The sequence below is a fragment of the Oncorhynchus mykiss genome, chromosome 12, assembly GCF_013265735.2.
Source record: "Oncorhynchus mykiss isolate Arlee chromosome 12, USDA_OmykA_1.1, whole genome shotgun sequence".
Lineage (NCBI taxonomy): Eukaryota > Metazoa > Chordata > Actinopteri > Salmoniformes > Salmonidae > Oncorhynchus > Oncorhynchus mykiss.
This window is the reverse complement of record NC_048576.1, coordinates 44456281-44475753: the sequence shown is the minus strand read 5'-3', so window position 1 is coordinate 44475753 and position 19473 is coordinate 44456281. Positions and strand designations below refer to the sequence as shown.

At 42.2% G+C, this 19473-nt stretch overlaps 1 protein-coding gene across 3 annotated transcripts; it reads left to right on the top strand.

The window, feature by feature from the left end:
• Positions 1-2294: 2294 nt before the first annotated feature.
• Positions 2295-18778, top strand: alkbh6 (alkB homolog 6). 3 transcript variants are annotated; one of them, XM_021623867.2, is made up of 6 exons: positions 2295-2534; positions 6407-6475; positions 6582-6642; positions 6737-6888; positions 10443-10541; positions 17656-18778. In XM_021623867.2, exons 1-6 carry the CDS (start codon positions 2511-2513, stop codon positions 17926-17928), a joined length of 678 nt encoding a protein of 225 aa, XP_021479542.1. In that variant the 5' UTR covers positions 2295-2510; the 3' UTR covers positions 17929-18778. The 3 variants fall into 3 exon arrangements, with proteins under 3 accessions (XP_021479542.1, XP_021479541.1, XP_036793524.1); XM_021623866.2 differs by lacking the exon at positions 2295-2534 and adding an exon at positions 4797-5143; XM_036937629.1 differs by lacking the exons at positions 2295-2534; positions 6582-6642 and adding an exon at positions 4798-5143.
• The last annotated feature ends 695 nt before the right edge of the window (positions 18779-19473 follow it).

The following is a 19473-nucleotide window of genomic DNA, read 5'->3' as shown; positions in this document are numbered from 1 at the left end:
ATCAAAACTATGAAATAACACATGGAATCATGTAATAACCAAAAACATGTTAAACAAATCAAAATATGTTATATTTGAGAATGTTCAAAGTAGTCAACCTTTGCCTTGACGACAGCTTTGCACACTCTTGGAATTCTCTCAACCAGCTTCATGAGGTAGTCATCTGGAATGCATTTCAATGAACAGGTGTGCCTTCTAAATGCATTTGAACCAATCAGTTGTGTTGTGACAAAGTAGGGGTGGTATACAGAAGATAGCCCTATTTGGTAAAATATCAAGTCCATATTATGGCAAGAACAGCTCAAATAAGCAAAGAAAGATGACTGTCCGTCATTACATTAAGACATGAATCCGTAAAATTTCAAGAACTTTGAAAGTTTCTTCAAGTGCAGTCGCAAAAACCATCAAGCGCTGTGATGAAACTGGCTCTCATGAAGACCGCCACAGGAAAGGAACATCCAGAGTTACCTCAGCTGCAGGGGATAAGTTCATTAGAGTTAATTGCACCTCAGATTGCAGCTCAAATAAATGTTTCACAGAGTTCAACTAACAGACACATCTCAACATCAACTGTTCAGAGGACACTGCGTGAATCAGGCCATCATGGACGAATTGCTGCAAAGAAACCACTACTAAAAGACCAATAAGAAGAAGAGACTTGCTTGGGCCAAGAAAAACGAGCAATGGACATTAGACCGGTGGAAATCTGTCCTTTGGTCTGATGAGTCCAAATGTGCGATTTTTGGATCCAACCGCCGTGTCTTTGTGAGATGCAGAGTAGGTGAACGGATGATCTCAGCATGTGTGGTTCCCACCATGAAGCATGGAGGAGGAGGTATGATGGGTGGGGATGCTTTGCTTGTGACGCTGTCAGTGATTTATTTAGAATTCAAGGCACACTTAACCAGCATGGCTTAGGAAGAGTTCAGAAATCAATATTTGGTGGAAGAACCCTGATTTTCAATCACAGCTTTCATGCGTCTTGGCATGCTCTCCACCAGTCTTTCACATTGATGTTTGGGGACTTTATGCAACGCCTGGCGTAAAAATTTAAGTAGCTCGTGACCATCCATCTGCCTCTTGATCACATTCCAGAGGTTTTCAATGGGGTTCAGGTCACGAGATTGGGCCAAGCAATCGATGGCCGATCCTCCACCAAATTTCACAGTGAGTGCAAGACCTGGAGAGGCCAACAAGCCACAGTGTCTCGCACCCACTGTGAAATTTGGTGGAGGATCGGTGATGATCTGGGGGTGCTTCAGTAAGGCTGGAATCGGGCAGATTTGTGAAGGACGCATGAATCAAGCCATGAACAAGGTTGTCCTGGAAGAAAACTTGCTTCCTTCTGCTCTGACAATGTTCTCCAACTCTGAGGATTGTTTTTTCCAGCAGGGCAATGTTCCATGCCACACAGCCAGGTCAATCAAGGTGTGTATGGAGGACCACCAGATCAAGACCCTGTCATGGCCAGCCCAATCTCCAGACCTGAACCAGGTGAATCCAGGTGAAAGCTATGACCCCTTATTGATAGCACTTGTTAAATCCACTTCAATCAGTGTAGATGAAGGGAAGGAGACAGGTTAAAGAAGATTTTTAAGGCTTGAGATAATTGAGACATGGATTGTGTATGTGTGCCATTCATAGGGTAATTGGACAAGACAAAATATGTAAGTGCCTTTGAACGGGGTGCTAGGCGCACTGTTTTGAGTGTGTCAAGAACTGCAATGCTGCTGAGTTTTTCTCGCTTAACAGTTTCCTGTGTGTCTCAAGAATGGTCCACCACCCAAAGGACATCCAGCCAACTTGACACAACTGCAGGAAGCATTGGAGTCAACCCTGATGAATTGAGGCTGTTCTGTGGGCAAAAGGTGGTGCAACTCAATATTAGGAAGGTGTTCCTAATGTGTTGTACACTCAGTGTGTGTATATATACATACATAAACTTTAAGAAAATGTTCGGATTGTAAAGAAAATATAAAAAGTACGCAGAAAAGAGAACAAAAAAACACCTAAATAAAAAAATTCAAATTATTATGCATTCAGGAGTATTTTTGTCATGCCATGGGCCTCCATTGATTTCTTATAATATTTGAGTCTCAGATAGCATAAGCCATGGCAAAATGTTAAGAATTGCAGGAAATTAGCTTTAGAACAGCTAAATCCTGTCACTGTGGCCAACAAGGTTGCCTCTACAATTTGCGGTTAGCGACACACCACTGGGCAAGCCTCCGCCACGCCCACCACCTAAGCCCCATTTTGACCCAGAAAAAACCCTGGAAGCAAGTGTGGTGGTACCATAAATTTCAAGACATTCCCGGCAAACCTCAGTCTTATCCGGCTTTGTGAAAGCATTTGATCCCCTTAGTGGGAAAAGGTAGTGGTGGACTAGAATGATCAAATCATGTTGTCAAGGTAACAGGTTGTATCGAGAACAATATGTCACACTGGGGATGCTCTTGCAAGGATTAAATCTGTAGCCCTGGCAACTCCTGAACAACTCCAGATCTGCAATGCACCCCCATCAGGATGACCAGGTAAGTGCGAGCTGTGCTGATATTTTTTGATTCAATAAATCACAATGTTTGAAACCCACAGCAAGGTGACTCAGGTCAATGCTGTTGCAAAGAAAATACTTAGTTCCCCTATTGGTGTGATTTCAAACACTAGAACTGCAGCACAGCCCTATTCCTAAAATGGCACTGTCTTGCAACATGGTGAATGAAAAATAAAGGTGGAGACTACTGCAGAATCAAGAGGCATTGAGGCACCCCTTAACATAGCTCCTAATGTAACCATGGAAACCTATATTTCATGGAGTGAATCTCGCTGGAGTGGGATTGAATGAGTAGATATCTCTGCAGAGCCTTTGTAATACATTTACATGGTTCTTCATAATATACCAAGTCTTATAAAAATGATTAAAACATGAACTGCTGTACAGATACTGTAAAGTATCATACTATGATCCATAATTGTCTTTATACATCCAAACTAGTCTTGAATTTATTCAATCATTTGGATTGTTTAATATGAACTAGCTATGTAAGATTCTCAATATATGATGTGTGTGTGTTGCACATTATGTTAGTTTGGTCAGTTTCAGACAAATCAATAATGAGATTTTTAAAAACACTGTAGTCTCGTTCTAGGTAGGTAACAGCCTAAAACAGACTACAGTATTACACGGAACCACTAGTTTGGGTACCAGCAGAGCGAGGCCCAACACGGCTGAAAACATTTCTCTCTCCAGCAGGTGGCATTGTTTCACCCACAAGCAAGGAGTTTTTGTATGGAGGTCAATGAGAGAGTGTCGGATTTGTTCAACAAAAAAACGAATGTGAGGTTTCTTTGATAAAATATAATTTTCGTAATGCTTAAGTTGTTACGAGTGTACTGATAAGTAGGACACATGACAGCCCGGAAACTTTGAGAAAAAACACATATTGAAGTTGTCTCGAGATGGCTCTGCATATTCAGGATTTGAGGCTATTAGCATATCATCTCTCTCCATTGAATATAAACAGTTGACGTCAATATTCAAAAAAGGATTACAATAATTAAGCAATAAGGCCTGAGGAGGTGTGGTATATGGCCAATATACCACGGCTATGGGCTGTTCTTAAGGGCAATGCGGAGTGCCTGGACACAGCCCTTAGCCGTGCTATATTGTCAATATACAACAAACCCCTGTGCTTTATTGCTTTATTAACTATAAACTGGTTACAAACGTAATTAGAGCAGTACAAATGAATGTTTTGTTGTACCTGTGGTATATGATCTGATATACCATGGCTGTCAGGCAACAAAAATTCAGGGCTTGAACCACCCAGTTCATAATGAGAGTTATACAAAGAGTGGGTCTAATCCTGAATGCTGATTGGTTAAAACCGTGTTTCAGCCAGTGTCTATTCCACAAATTACCACCAGTTAAATCTATGACATGAAAATGCCTATTTACTCTGTTCCATTTGACCACGCAATCCACTGTCTCATCAACCCATGCAGGGAAGTTATACACTTGATCTACACATTATCTCACATTTATTTTAGAATAACATTTAGTTTTCAACAGCAGAGAATTGTACAAACCTTGCTGTCTGTTAAAAGTGAGCACATTTTCTATGCCAGGCAAAATCGCGCCTCATTAGCTCATTGTTATGGCTGTATCCAAACAAATGTCACTACAATACAGTTTAAACAAATGCAGCTACTGTTGTTATTCTGTCTGCACTGTTTGACGTGACTGTAAATTAGCCGTAGTCGTCTAGCTAGCAAGTAAGGGATTAGAACGTTGCCAGCCAGTATGACAATGGGACATTTAGAAAGAACTGGGTTTCGTCCATTGATACAGAACAAAAAGACTGACAGGGACGCGTCTCTTGGCAACCAAACCGATAGAAGGAACGACCGAGCGTCTCGTGAAACAACTCTAGATTTGTGTCGGGACTATATCTTGTGGAAGTATGAAATAGAATGAATAAAATCAACAACAAAAATGTGAAAATATGTCAATCATGTGTTGGTAACCCGTTGAATAAAAGTGATAATGCTCTCGAAGCCAGTGTTTGGAGGATATATTGGCACGGGTTGCCGGCTCTCGACTTCGTTTTAGGCCTAACAACACCGGTGCCATAATACTGGCTTCTCCGGCTTTATCATATAAGTATCCACCAATCAAAAGAAAAGATGGGCGGGAGCTAGACAGAAATGACCGCATCTCTGAATGAACCAATGATCACATATCTGATTGAACCAAGGGCCCTCTGCTTTGCGATATACTCCAGTGCAGTAGGTGGCAGTATTGCACTACATATTGATTCTAGTCAACTGTTCAAGGTTTAGAAGAAGATTCTAATAAACGTATCAGGAGAAGTGCTTCGATAACAATTAGCTATCGATAAATCTTGTTTGTCATATCACATGACTTTGTTTTGTGTTCATAGTAGCTACGGTTAAGTATTTTTATATTCAGGGAAAAGGCTGGTATAGGTGCACGTTTGGTTACTAGCTAGCAAGCTGCTAATTTAGCGCCTTCCAACTATCACAGCTACGTTTAGCAGGCATTCCATGTCAACTTTCACGAGTAGATATGGAACACCCATGCAGTATTTTTGAGGATTTGGAACGATATGTCGTGAAAGACGTAAGAAAAGCTTTACCACACCTCTCATGTACTTCTGGTGTCAGTGTTTGTCAGCTAGTTGAGGGTTAACCCTTGCGCATGACTCCATTACATTAACGTTACACAAATCGTTGTGCGAAGGCGTGTTCTTTACGAGGAATTTTACAAGACCGACGCTCAATCTGAACATTAAGACGCGTCGCTTGCGTTAAGGTTTACGTTGATACACACCTTGATGTAGTGTTCCCACACGCCATATCTCCATGTTACTGCGCTTGTTTACGGAAGACAAGAGGCAACCTACCACCTGTGCTAATTAGCTATTATCTAGCATGCTCTGAACACCTGTGTGTGAGCATAACTCGAAATGTAGTTTCGTCAGATTGAGGCACCCATAGAGCTGTATAGATCTGTGCAAAAGTATATATTTGTCAATTTGAATGATTCTTTGTCGCTGATGAAAGATCAGTTTCTAAAGCCATATCACAAGCGGTGAATATTGACGTTTCTAAACGTTAAAACACAGCTAATGGCTGAAAACGGTTGTGTTTTCGAGAGCAAGTTGAGGTTGAGCTTCTCTGAATTTAAACATACTGAACAAAAATAAACACAATTTCAAATATTTAGAGTTATTGTTCATATGGCTGGCGTGGTTACACGCGGTCTGTGGTTGTGAGGCCAGGTGGACATATTGCCAAATTCCATAAAATGACGGAGGCACCAGCTCTGGTGGACATTCCTGCAATCACCATGCAAATTGCATGCTCCCTCAACTTGGCATTGTCTCATGTGACGAAACTGCACAGTTTAAAGTGACCTCTCATTGTCCCCAGGACAAGGTGCACCTGTCTAATAATCATGCTGTTTAATCATCTTGATATGCCACACCTCTCAGGTGGATGGATTATCTTGGCATTGGAAAAATGCTAACTAATAGGGATGTAAACAAATGTATGCTCAAACTTTGAGAGAAATATGCTTTTGTGGGTTTTGAAAATTCCAGGGATTTTTATTTCAGCTCATGAAACATTTAACATGTGTTTTAAAAATTGTTCAGTGTAAAAAAATGCAATCTAGTGGGCATAGGATGCTAATAGATTTAGCTACTTGGCCATTATTTTACTAGCTTGCATCTTATGCTAGCACAGATGAAAGGGAAAACATTATCATATCATTATCATATCTTTGCTACTAACTAGTCTAGCTCTAGGTAGGCATACATTATATGAAAAGGTTCAAATGTGCAATGGATATTAATCTGAGCATGGATATTTACATTTTTAGGCTCCACCAACGGTTTACTACATTCCAGATTTCATAACAGAGGATGAGGAGTCTCAACTATTACAACAGGTAATGGAATACAGGGGAAGGGGGTGACAGATGCACTACACATGTTTAGGTATAACATCAACTAGACATGACATCATGAAATGCCTTTATTCTAATGCTGTTCCAGGTGTATAAGGCACCAAAAACTAAATGGACACAGTTATCCAACAGAAGGCTCCAGAACTGGGGTATGTCAGTGATTTATAACTGAATGTGAGGTGAACTGGGAATGATGACTGCTGGGTGAAATGCTATTCTTACGCCTATGTACTTTTAATACAGGTGGGCTGCCTCGTCCGAAAGGGATGCTTGGAGAGAAGCTTCCTGATTGGCTCCTGAAGTACTGCGAGAGAATATCTGCTCTTGGTGCATTTGCTGGGAAGACTGCCAATCATGTGCTGGTGAATGAATACAAGCCAGGGGAGGGAATAATGGTATGGTCCTCACATCAGCTTCAGTCATTAGCACTGTGTGATAACACCAATATTCTTGTGCACTTTTGTGTGTGTGTGAAAATAAGCGTTCAATACATTCCATCGGGTGTGGTACTTCTCTGCTTTTGTGTCATTGTTAATTTTGTACAGTACCAGTCAAAAGTTTGGATACCTACTTTATTTTTACTATTTTATACATTGTAGAAAAATAGTGAAGACTTCAAACTATGAAATAACACATATGGAATCATGTAGTGACCAAAAAAGTGTTAAACAAATCAAAATATATCTTAGATTCTTCAAAGTAGCCACCCTTTGCCTTGATGACAGCTTTGAACACTCTTGACATTCAATGCTTTTCCAAAAGTCTTAAAGGAGTTCTCACATATGCTGAGCACTTGTTGCCTGCTTTTCCTTCACTCTGCGGTCCTACTCATCCCAAACCATAACCATCTCAATTGGGTTGACGTCAGGTGATTGTGGAGGCCAGGTCATATGATGCAGCACTACATCACTCTCCTTGGTCAAATTGCCCTTACACAGTCTGGAGGTGTGTTTTAGGTCATTGTCCTGTTGAAAAACAAATGTTAGCCCCACTAAGCACAAACCAGATGGGATGGCGTATCACTGCATTATGCTGTGGTAGCTGTGCTGGTTAACTGTGCCTTGAATTCTAAATAAATCCGTGTCACCAGCAAAGCACCATCACACCACCTCCCCCATGCGTCACGGTGGGAACCACACATGCGGAGAGCATCCGTTCACCTACTCTCACAAAGACACAGCGTTTGGAACCAAAAATCTCAAATTTAGACTCAACAGATCAAAGGACAGATTTCCACCTTCTAATGTCCATTGCTCGTGTTTCTTGGCCCAAGCAAGTCTCTTCTTCTTGTTGGTGTCCTTTAGTCGTTGTTTCTTTGCAGCAATTCAACCATCAAGGCCTGATTCACGCAGTGTCCTCTGAACAGTTGATGTTGAGATGTGTCTATCATCAGAATCCATATATATATATATTTTATATTTTTAACCTCAATTTCAACATACTCTCCTCACCCAATACCAATGTGATATGGATCTGAAATGTTCTATGCTTTAGAACCGGAACCCCCAACAGAAGCTAGCCAGCTAACTAGCTAGTAGTCAGTTAGCCACTGCTAGCGGTTATCAGCTAACCTCAGCCCGGTCAACTCTTGCCAATCTGCACAGCGCTATTCAACCCAGAGCATATCAGACTGCTTTTTCTCTACCACATCTCCGGATTCCTACCGTAAGCTCTGAACCTTTTCACCTGGCTCATCGCAGCTAGCAAGCTGCTATCCGAGAGGCTACTCCTGGCTACCATCTCTGTCCCGAAGCAAGCACCAGTTACCCTGGAGCTAGCCTCGTGCTAAGCCCATCTCCCAGCTAGCTGAAGAGGTCCATCAGCAACTTCTTGGGCTACAATACCTATTTTGCCAATTGGCCTGGACCCCTTTTACTGCCGTCACGGAGCCCCGCCGATTCATCAAGATCCTACTGACGTAATCCGCCCGAGGGGGTTTCAACAGGCTCCTCAGTCGCGACGTCCCCTGAAGCCCCACCTGCTAGCTCCGGCCCGCTAGCTGTCTGAATTGCTGTGTCCTGCTCGCCTAGCTATTCACTGGACCCTATGATCACTCGGCTACGCATGCCTCTCCCTAAGGGTCAATATGCCTTGTCCATTGCTGTTTTGGTCAGTGATTGTCTTATTTCACTGTAGAGCCTCCAGCCCTGCTCAATATGCCTTAGCTAGCCTCTTTGTTCCACCTCCCACACGTGGTGACCTCATTTGGTTTAAATTATGTCTCTAGAGACAAAACCCCTCTCGTCACTCAATGCCTAGGTTTACCTCTACTGTATTCACATGCCACCATACCCTTGTCTTAACATTATGCCTTGAATCTATTCTTCCGCTCCCAGAAACCTGCTCCTTTTACTCTCTGTTCCCAATGCCCTAGACGACCAGTTCTTAAAGCCTTTAGCCGTATCCTTATCCTACTCCTCCTCTGTTCCTCTGGTGATGTAGAGGTTAATCCAGGCCTTGCAGAGCCTAGCTCCACTCCCATTCCCCAGGCGCGCTCATTTGTTGACTTCTGTAACCATAAAAGCCTTGGTTTCATGCATGTTAACATTAGAAGCCTCCTCCCTAAGTTTATTTTATTCCCTGCTCTAGCACACTGCCAACCCTGTCCTAGCCGTGTCTGAATCCTGGTTTAGGAAGGCCACCAAAAATTCTGACATTTCCATCCCCAAGTACAACATTTTCTGAGAAGATAGAACTGCCAAAGGGGGCGGAGTTGCAATCTACTGCAGAGAGAGCCAGCAGAGTTTTGTCATACTATCCATGTCTGTGCCCAAACAATTTGAGTGTCTACTTTTAAAAATCCACCTTTCCAGAAACAACTCTCTCACTGTTGCCGTTTGTTAAAGACCACCTTCAGCCCCGAGCTGTGCCCTGGACACCATATGTGAATTGATTGCCCCGCATCTATCTTCAGAGCTTGTACTCTTAGATGACCTAAACTGGGACATGCTTAACACCCTGGCCATCCTACAGTCTAAGCTAGATGCCCTGAATCTCACACAAATTATCAAGGAACCTACCAGGTGCAACCCCAAATCCGTAAACACGAGCACCATCATAGATATCATCCTGACCAACCTGCCCTCTAAATATACCTCTGCTGTCTTCAACCAGGATCTCAGTGATCACTGCCTGTGTGACCACCTGACGCGATGTTATCTTTCTGGCTCATTTTTCAAAATAAAAGCCTGAAACTATGTCTGAAGACTGTTGACACCTTGAGGAAGCGATAGGAAAAGGAATCTGGTTGATATCCCTTTAAATGGAGCAATGGGAGGCTATGGAACATGGAGCTTTCAAAATAGAAGCCACTTCCTGGTTTGATTTTTCTCAGGGTTTCGCCTGCAACATCAGTTCTGTTATACTCACAGACAATATTTTGACAGTTTTGGAAACTTTAGTGTTTTCTATCCTAATCTGTCAATTATATGCATATTCTAGCCTCTGGTCCTGAGAAATAGGCCGTTTACTTTGGGAACGTTATTTTTCCAAACATAAAAATAGTGCCCCCTAGCTTCAAGAGGTTAACAACTGATTTGCCCAAACGCAGTAAGAAGGAAAGAAATTCCACAAATTAACTTTTAACAGGGCACACCTGTTAATTTAAATGCATTCCAGGTGACTACCTCATGAAGCTGGTTGAGAGAATGCCAAGAGTGTGCAAGGCTGTCAAGGCAAAGGGTGACTACTTTGACTAATCTCAACTATAAAATACATTTAGTTTGGTTTAACACTTTTTTTGGTTACTACATGATTCCATGTGTTAGTTCATAGTTTTGATGTCTTCACTATTCTTTTACAATGTAGATAATAGTGAAAATAAATCAAACCCTTTGAGTGAGTAGGTGTTTCCAAACTTTTCACTGGTACTGTATATGACCAGCACCTGGTAGGTGGTGATTTGGCTACTGCTTACTGCAGGGGGTTGGTTGTGTGTGTGTTGTCACAGCCCCATGAGGACGGGCCTCTGTACCATCCCACAGTGACGACCATTAGCCTGGGCTCCCACACATTGCTGGACTTCTACAGGCCCATTAGCGCCCAGGAGGTAAGCTCCCAACACAGCACTGTGTCTGCTCTCATTAATAAATATGTGAATAGATGCTAACATGTAATAATAATTCATCTATGGAGCACATTTCACACGTGCAATATACAGATGCAGTGCATTCGGAAAGTATTTGGACCCCTTGACTTTTTCCACATTTTGTTACGTTACAGCCTTCTAAAATGGACTAAATACAAATAATCAGCTCAGGTGCATCCTGTTTCCATTGGTCATCCTTGAGATGTTTCTGCAACTTGATTGGAGTCCACCTGTGATAAATTCAATTCATTGGACATGATTTGGAAAGGCACACACCTGTCTATATAAGGTCTAGAGGTCGACCGATTATGATTTTTCAACGCCGATACCGATTATTGGAGGACCCAAAAAAAAGCCGATACCGATTAATCGGCTTTTTAATTTTAATTTTTTTTTACATTTTAATTTAAAAACAAAATTATATATATATATGTGTGTGTGTGTGTGTGTGTGTGTGTGTGTGTGTAATAATGACAATTACAACAATACTGAATGGACAATGAACACTTTTATTTTAACTTAGTATAATACATCAATAAAATCTATTTAGTTTCAAATAAATAATGAAACATGTTCAATTTAGTTTAAATAATGCAAAAACAAAGTGTTGGAGAAGAAAGTAAAAAGTGCAATATGTGCCATGTAAAAAAACTAATGCTTAAGTTCCTTGCTCAGAACATGAAAGCTGGTTGTTCCTTTTAACATGAGTCTTCAATATTCCCAGCTAAGAAGTTTTAGGTTGTAGTTATTATAGGACTATTTCTCTCTATACCATTTGTATTTCATATACCTTTGACTATTGGATGTTCTAATAGGTACTTTAGTATTGCCAGCCTAATCTCGGGAGTTGATAGGCTTGAAGTCATAAACAGCGCAATGCTTGAAGCATTGCGAAGAGCTGCTGGCAAACGCAGGAAAGGGCTGTTTGAATGAATGCTTACGAGTCTGCTGCTGTTGCCTACCACCGCTCAGTCAGACTGCTCTATCAAATCATATACTTAATTGTAATATAATAACACACAGAAATATGAGCCTTAGGTCATTAATATGGTCAAATCTGGAAACTATAATTTCGAAAACAAAACGTTTATTCTTTCAGTGAAATATGGAACCGTTCCGTACTTTATTGACGGGTGGCATCCATAAGTCTAAATATTCCTGTTACATTGCATAACCTTCAATGTTATGTCATAATTCCGTAAAATTCTGGCAAATTGGTTCGCAGCGAGCCAGGCGGCCCAAACTGTTGCATATACCCTGACTCTGCGTGCAATGAACGCATGAGAAGTGACACAATTTCCCTAGTTTAATATTGCCCGCTAACATGAATTTCTTTTAACTAAATATGCAGGTTTAAAAAATATCCTTCTGTGTATTGATTTTAAAAAGGCATTGATGTTTATGGTTAGGTACATTCGTGCAACAATTGTGCTTTTTTTGCAAATGCGCTTTTGTTAAATCATTCCCCGTTTGACAAAGTTGGCTGTCTTTGTTAGGAAGAAATAGTCTTCTGACAGTTTACAACGAGCCAGGCGGCCCAAACTGTTGCATATAGCCTGACTGCTTGCACAGAACGCAAGAGAAGTGACACAATTTCCCTTGTTAAAATAAATTCATGTTAGCAGGTAATATTAACTAAATATGCAGGTTTAAAAATATATACTTGTGTATTGATTTTAAGAAAGGCGTTGATGTTTATGGTTAGGTACACATTGGTGCAACGACAGTGCTTTTTTTCGTGAATGCGCTTGTTAAATCACCCGTTTGGCGAAGTAGGTTGTGATTCAATGATAAATCAACAGGCACCTCATCGAATATATGCAACACAGGACAAGCTAGATAAACTAGTAATATCATCACCATGTGTAGTTAGATTTTTTATAAGATACGTTTAATTCTAGCTAGCAACTTACCTTGGCTCCTTGCTGCACTCAAGTAACAGGTAGTCAACCTGCCACGCAGTCTCCTCGTGGAGTGCAATGTAATCGGCCATGATCGGTGTCCAAAAAATTATGATTACCGATTTGTTATGAAAACTTGAAATCAGCCCTAATTAATCGTCCATTCCGATTAATTGGTCGACCTCTAATAAGGTCCCACAGTTGACTGTGCATGTCAGAGCAAAATCCAAGCCATGAGGTCAAACGAGCTCCGAGACAGGATTGTGTTGAGGCACAGATCTGGGGAAGGGTACAAAAAAAATGTCTGCATCATTCAAGAACACAGTGGACTCCATCATTCTTAAATGGAAGATGTTTGGAACCACCAAGACTCTTATTAGAGCTGGCCGCCTGGCCAAACTGAGCAATCGGAGGAAAAGGGAGGTGACCAAGAACCCAATGGTCACTCAGACAGAGCTCTAGAGTTCCTCTGTGGAGATGGGAGAACCTTTCAGAAGGACAACCATCTCTGCAGCATTCCACCACTCAGGCCTTTATGATAGAGTGGCTAGCTGGAAGCCACTCTTCAGTAAAAGGCACATGACGGCCTGCATGGAGTTAGCTTCTCTGGTCAGACCAGCTTCTCTAGATGACACCAAGATTGAACTCTTTGGTCTCACGTCTGGAGGAAACCTGGCACCATCCCTACGGTGAAGCATGATGGTGCCAGCATCATGCTGTGGGGATATTTTTCAGTGGCAGGGACTGGGAGACTAGGCAGGATTGAGGGTCGCCCGGACTTGAACCCGATCGAACATCTCTGGAGAGACCTGAACATAGCTGTGCAGCGCCGCTCCCCATCCAACCTGACAGAGCATGAGAGGATCTGAAGAGAAGGGGAGACACTCCCCAAATACAGGTCTGCCAAGCTTGTAGTGTTATACACAAGACTTGATGCTGTAATCGGTGCCAAAGGAGTTTCAACAAGGTACTGAATCAAGGGTCTGAATACTTACATAATGTCATATTTCAGTAAAATGTTATATACATTTACAAAAAAAAAATGTTCTGTCATGTTGTATTGTTTGTAGATTGAGGAAAAAAACTTTTGAATCAATTTTAGAATAATGCTTTAATGTGGAAAAAGTCAACATGTCTGAATACTTTCCGAATGCACTGTTTATACAGACACTAGATGACATGCAGACTTATAGTATTACACAACAGTATTACTGGGTCATTCCACGACAAGAGTGCCTGTTGCGTCCTTTATATATTTTAAGAAGAAATTGTGCACCAATAGAGCTTGCCAGTTTGTAGTCCTAAAATACGTTTAAACGTTACCTCTGGTAAATGAATGGGGAAAGAATAGGTGAACAGCCTAGAAACTGTCTCTAACCAGAATAGAAAAAGGAGTGGGAGGCTACGGTGCACAACTGAGCAAGAGGACAAGTACATTAGTGTCTAGTTTGAGAAACAGACACCTCACAAGTCCTCAACTGGCAGCTTTATTAAATAGTACCCGCAAAACACAAGTCTCAACGTCAACAGTGAAGAAGCGACTCCGTGATGCTAGCCTTCTAGGCAGAGTTCCTCTGTCCAGTGCCTATGTTCTTTTGCCCATCTTAATCTTTTCTTTTTATTGGCCAGTCTGAGAGATGGCTTTTACTTTGCAACTCTGCCTCGAAGGCCAGCATCCCAGAATCGCTTCTTCACTGTTGACGTTGAGACTGGTGTTTTGCGGGTATTATTTAATGAAGCTGCCAGTTGAGGACTTGTGAGGCATCTATCTTTAAGGTCAACCCTGTTACGTGAACTGAACTCTTGTTTTAATATGGTGAAATTCTTCCATTTGGGAAAAAAATTCAACAGAAACCGTCAAAATGTAATGCTCATCATATAGGAGTGGCAGATAGCTTAGTGGTTATAGCGTTGGACTAGTAACCGAAAGCTTGACAAGGTAAAAAGATCTGTCGTTCTGCCCCTGAACAATCAAGTCAAATCAAAGTTTATTTGTCACGTGCGCCGAATACAACAGGTGTAGACCTTAGAGTGAAATGCTTACTTACAGGCTCTAACCAATAGTGCAAAAAAGGTATTAGGTGAACAACAGGAATAAAAACAACAGTGAAACGACAGTGAAAAATAACAGTAGCGAGGCTATATACAGTAGTGAGGCTATAAAAGTAACGAGGCTACATACAGACACCGGTTAGTCGGGCTGATTGAGGTAGTATGCACATGTAGATATGGTTAAAGTGGCTATGCATACATGATGAACAGAGACTAGCAGTAGCGTAAAAGAGGGGTTGTTGGGTGGTGGGAGAGAATGCAGATAACCCGGTTATCCAATGTGTGGGAACATTAGTTGGTCGGGCCAAATGAGGTAGTATGTACATGAATGTATAGTTAAAGTGACTATGCATATATGATAAGCAGAGAGTCGCATCAGCTTAAAAGAGGGATTGGGGGGAAACACACAATACAAATACACCGGGTAGCAATTTGAATACCTATTCATGGGGTCTTATGGCTTGGGGGTAAAAACTGTTGATTACTTTTTGTCCTAGACTTGGCACTCCGGCACCGCTTGCCATGCGGTAGTAGAGAGAACAGTCTATGACTGGGTTGGCTGCTTTCTTTGACAATTTTTAGGGCCTTCCTCTGACACCGCCTGGTGTAGAGGTCCTGGATGGCAGGCAGCTTTGCCCCAGTGATATACTGGGCCAATAGCACTACCCTCTGTAGTGCCTTGCGGTCGGAGGCTGAGCATTTGCCGTACCAGGCAGTGAAGCAACCGGTCAGGATGTTCTCGATGTTGCAGCTGTAGAACCTTTTGAGGATCTCAGGACCCATGCCAAATCTTTTTAGTTTCCTGAGGGGGAATAGGCTTTATCGTGCCCTCTTCACGACTGTTTTGGTGTGTTTGGACCATTCTAGTTTGTTGGTGATGTGGACACCAAGGAACTTGAAGCTCTCAACCTGCTCCGCTACAGCCCGGTGGGGGCGTACTTGGTCCTCCTTTTCCTGTAGTCCACAATCATCTCCTTAGTCTTGGTTACGTTGAGGGTTAGGTTGTTATTCTGGCACCACCCGGCCAGGTCTCTGACCACCTCCCTATAGGCTGTCTCCATCGTTATCGGTGATCAGGCCTACCACTGTTGTGTCATCTGCAAACTTAATGATGGTGTTGGAGTCGTGCCTGGCCATGCAGTCGTGGGTGAACAGGGAGTACAGGAGAGGACTGAGCACACACCCCTGGGGGTTCCAGTGTTGAGGGTCAGCGTGGCAGATGTGTTGCTACCTACCCTCAACACCTGGGGGTGACCCGTCAGGAAGTCCAGGATCCAGTTGCAGAGGGAGGTGTTTAGTCCCAGGATCCTTAGCTTAGTGATGATCTTTGAGGGTACTATGGTGTTGAACGCTGAGTTGTAGTCAATGAATAGCATTCTCACATAAGTGTTCCTTTTGTCCAGGTGGAAAAGGGCAGTGTGGAGTGCAATAGAGATTGCATCATCTGTGGATCTGTTTGGGCGGTATGCAAATTAGAGTGGGTCTAAGGTTTCTGGGATAATGGTGTTGTGAGCCATTACCAGCCTTTCAATGCACTTCATGGCTAACGACTTGTGTGCTATGGGACTGTAGTCATTTAGGCAGGTTGCCTTCGTGTTCTTGGGCACAGGGACTATGGTGGTCTGCTTGAAACATGTTGGTATTACAGACTCAATTAGGGACATGTTGAAAATGTCAGTGAAGACACCTGCCAGTTGGTCAGCACACGTCCTGGTAATCCGTCTGGCCCCGCAGCCTTGTGAATGTTGACCTGTTTAAAGGTCTTATTCACGTCGGCTACGGAGAGCGTGATCACACAGTCGTCTGGGAACAGCTGATGCTTTAATGCATACCTCAGTGTTGCTTGCCTCGAAGCGAGCATAGAAGTGATTAAGCTCGTGTCACTGGGCAGCTCGTGGCTGTGCTTCCCTTTGTAGTCTGTAATCGTTTGCAAGCCCTGCCACATAAGACGAGCGTCGGAGCTGGTGTAGTATGAATCAATCTTAGCCCTGTATTGACGCTTTGCCTGTATATGGTTCGTCGCAGGGCATAGCAGGATTTCTTATAATCTTCCGGGTTAGAATCCCGCTCCTTGAAAGCAGCAGCTCTACCCTTTAGCTCAGTGCTAATTTTGCCTATAATCCATGGCTTCTGGTTGGGGTATGTATGTACAGTCACTGTGGGGAGGACTTCCTCGATGCACTTATTGATAAAGCCAGTGACATTTGTGGTGTACTCAATGCCATCGGAAGAATCCCGGAACATGTTCCAGTATGTGGAAGCAAAACAGTCTTGTAGTTTAGCATCTGCTTCATCTGACCATTTTTTTATAGACCGAGTCACTGGTGTTCCTGCTTACATTTTGCTTGTAAGCAGGAATCAGGAGGATAGGGTTGTGGTCGGATTTACCAAATGGAGGGAGAGCTTTGTACGCTTCTCTGTGTGTGGAGTACAGGTGAACTAGAATTTTTTTTTCCTCTGGTTGCACATTTAACATGTTGATAGAAATGAGGTTGAACTGATTTAAGTTTCCATGCATTAGTCTCCGGCCACTAGGAGCGCCGCCTCTAGGTGAGTGGTTTCCTGTTTGCTTATTTCCAAGGCAGTTAACCCACTGTTCTTTCATTGAAAATAAGAATTTTTTCTTAACTGACTTGCCTAGTTAAATAAACGTTAAATAAAAAATGGAGTAAAAGCAGATGAGCTGGTTCTCTTTTTGGACAGTGTCTTGTGTTTTGTATTGGAAAACTGAGCGGTTCGAGCATAACACATCAACCCTGTTATCTATCCATGGATAGACAGGCTAGAAATGTTTCAACAATTACATTTTTGGGGGTGAAGAGCGCGTTCAATTTCCACTCGCTGTTGCACACAACAAGATTCTAGTCCCCATGTCATAAAGGGATTCATGGCTGATTTTTAAGAACAAATTGTCAACCCTGTTACTTTATTTGGCACTCAATAGACTCTTACTATAGTTTATTTAACCTCTTAAAAAGGGAAATTGTTTTTATGAATTTGAACATGTGCTCTTCTTGACAATGTTATGAGGTGATTTATTATAATAATAAGTTACACTTCTCAAAAGGCACTGAATTGGTGGAACTTGTTTACTAACGTCTTGTCACTCACTTCATCCCCAGCTGGATGAGGTGCCACAGACTGAGGAGAGCCGCTACCTCCTGTCTCTGCTGGTGCGGCCGCGGAGCCTCCTCATCCTCCAGGACGACATGTACCAGCGCCTCCTCCACGGCATCCAGGGGACGCACCACGACTCTCTCACTGAAAGGGTGGCCAACCTGCTCGCTGCCGGGGTCCTGCCAGGGGCCACATTAACCCGAGGCACCAGGGTGTCCCTCACCGTGCGTCACGTGCCCATAGTCATGAGGGCCAATCTGCTCCTGGGCAGGAAATGACAAGAGGAAGTGACATTTGAGGACTTGGGAAAAAATTGACACCATGATACAGACTGACTTGATTATGTCATTCATTGTCTGCCAAGGAAAAGTTTAAATGGGATCCTTGGGATGTCCCAAATTTCAAGCGGGTAGGGTTGTTGCAGTGGATATATTACCGCCACACCGGCAGTCATTAGTCATGGCTGCAGTAAAGTTCCACATGACAACGGCAACGGTCACGGTAATCTCCTCTGTGTTCTGGACATGCGTTGGTAGCAGGGCCTTAAATGTGTAATTCACTAGCCACGTTGGCAGGTGGTAATACTCAGGGCTCTACAGTGTGAGCATTTCATAAAAATAGTCAAGTATGGGCACAAGTGCCAGTTGTGATTTATACCAAAATAAATGCCATTCTGTTTTATATCTGTTAATGCACAATGAAATCTGAATCCTAACGTTATAGCTATCCCACCTCGCACAGCAATGCTGCCTGTCTAGGGGGCTATGAGCACCATGTGTGAAGCGCTAAAAGGTTTGTTTTTAGAAGCAATGCGCACAGGAATAAAAGTTGGTCTAATTTACTCAATTCAACTACAGTGAGACGGTCCCCGTTTTTCTTGGCTATTGACATTGTTTTGTTCACAAACAAGGTTTATTTTTAATGTTGGAGTTTGTTTCCACTGCTAGCAAAAACAGACATTGTCAGATTCTACAATTGAGATTCTCACAGGCACACATGACTTGAGTGGCCCTGTTACCAAGGTAACCTTAAATGGGCAGCAGAATTTTTTGGTTCAAAGGTCACAGAATATTAACTCAGTCAATATATAACATTCTTACTAGTAATACATTTGTTTTAGAAACATTACTAAGCATGCTCATGGTTTTTTTGTGTGTAATTATGCAAAGCTATATTTTGTCTGGTAAAAAATCTGAGTGGCTAGTAGATTTAAAAATAATAATAATTATACCTGCCACAGTGGCTGGTATACAGAAAAGTTTGTTTTAGGCCTTGGTTGGTAGTACCCAAATTGCTAATGACCTTCAGGTTACCAATGGCCTGGTACTCAGGGCTCTATTGTCCTTCTAACCACTCTGAAGTCAATGCAAATGCAGTTGAAAATCACAAACACTTATCTTCAAAACAGTATTGTGCTTTTAAAACTCACCTCACTGTGATGATCAATTTGAAGAAAGAATTTCAACAACAGGTTGAAACTGAGTGGAAAACATGGTCGTCGTTTCAAAGCCCAACACAATGAAATGGACAGCACTTTCTAAGGTGATGGTTAATTCAAAACATACATACACATATTCAAGCTTACGCATATGCAAGGATAAAAAAGGTTTAAAAAACAAATTAAAATGATTGTGCCGTTATACAATATATAGCCTACCACATATTATGCATGGCAGAAAAACATAAAACAAAACTGATTTCAGATGTAATTGGTCTAGCCTAAACAAATTCTAGTAATTGCCTTTTGAGTGTGGACTGTATTATTATGCATACTGGATGGACTGGTTGCCTGTGCTACACACCAAACTTTGTCCACGAGTCTA

Bases quoted from the DNA above. Each gene is read 5' to 3' on its own strand.
- alkbh6 (XM_021623866.2), top strand. From the start codon at position 5,090: ATGGAACACCCATGCAGTATTTTTGAGGATTTGGAACGATATGTCGTG. The intron at 5,144-6,406 runs GTAAGAAAAGCT...TTACATTTTTAG, and splicing joins AACGATATGTCGTGAAAGAC to GCTCCACCAACGGTTTACTA. The intron at 6,889-10,442 runs GTATGGTCCTCA...GTGTTGTCACAG, and splicing joins AGCCAGGGGAGGGAATAATG to CCCCATGAGGACGGGCCTCT.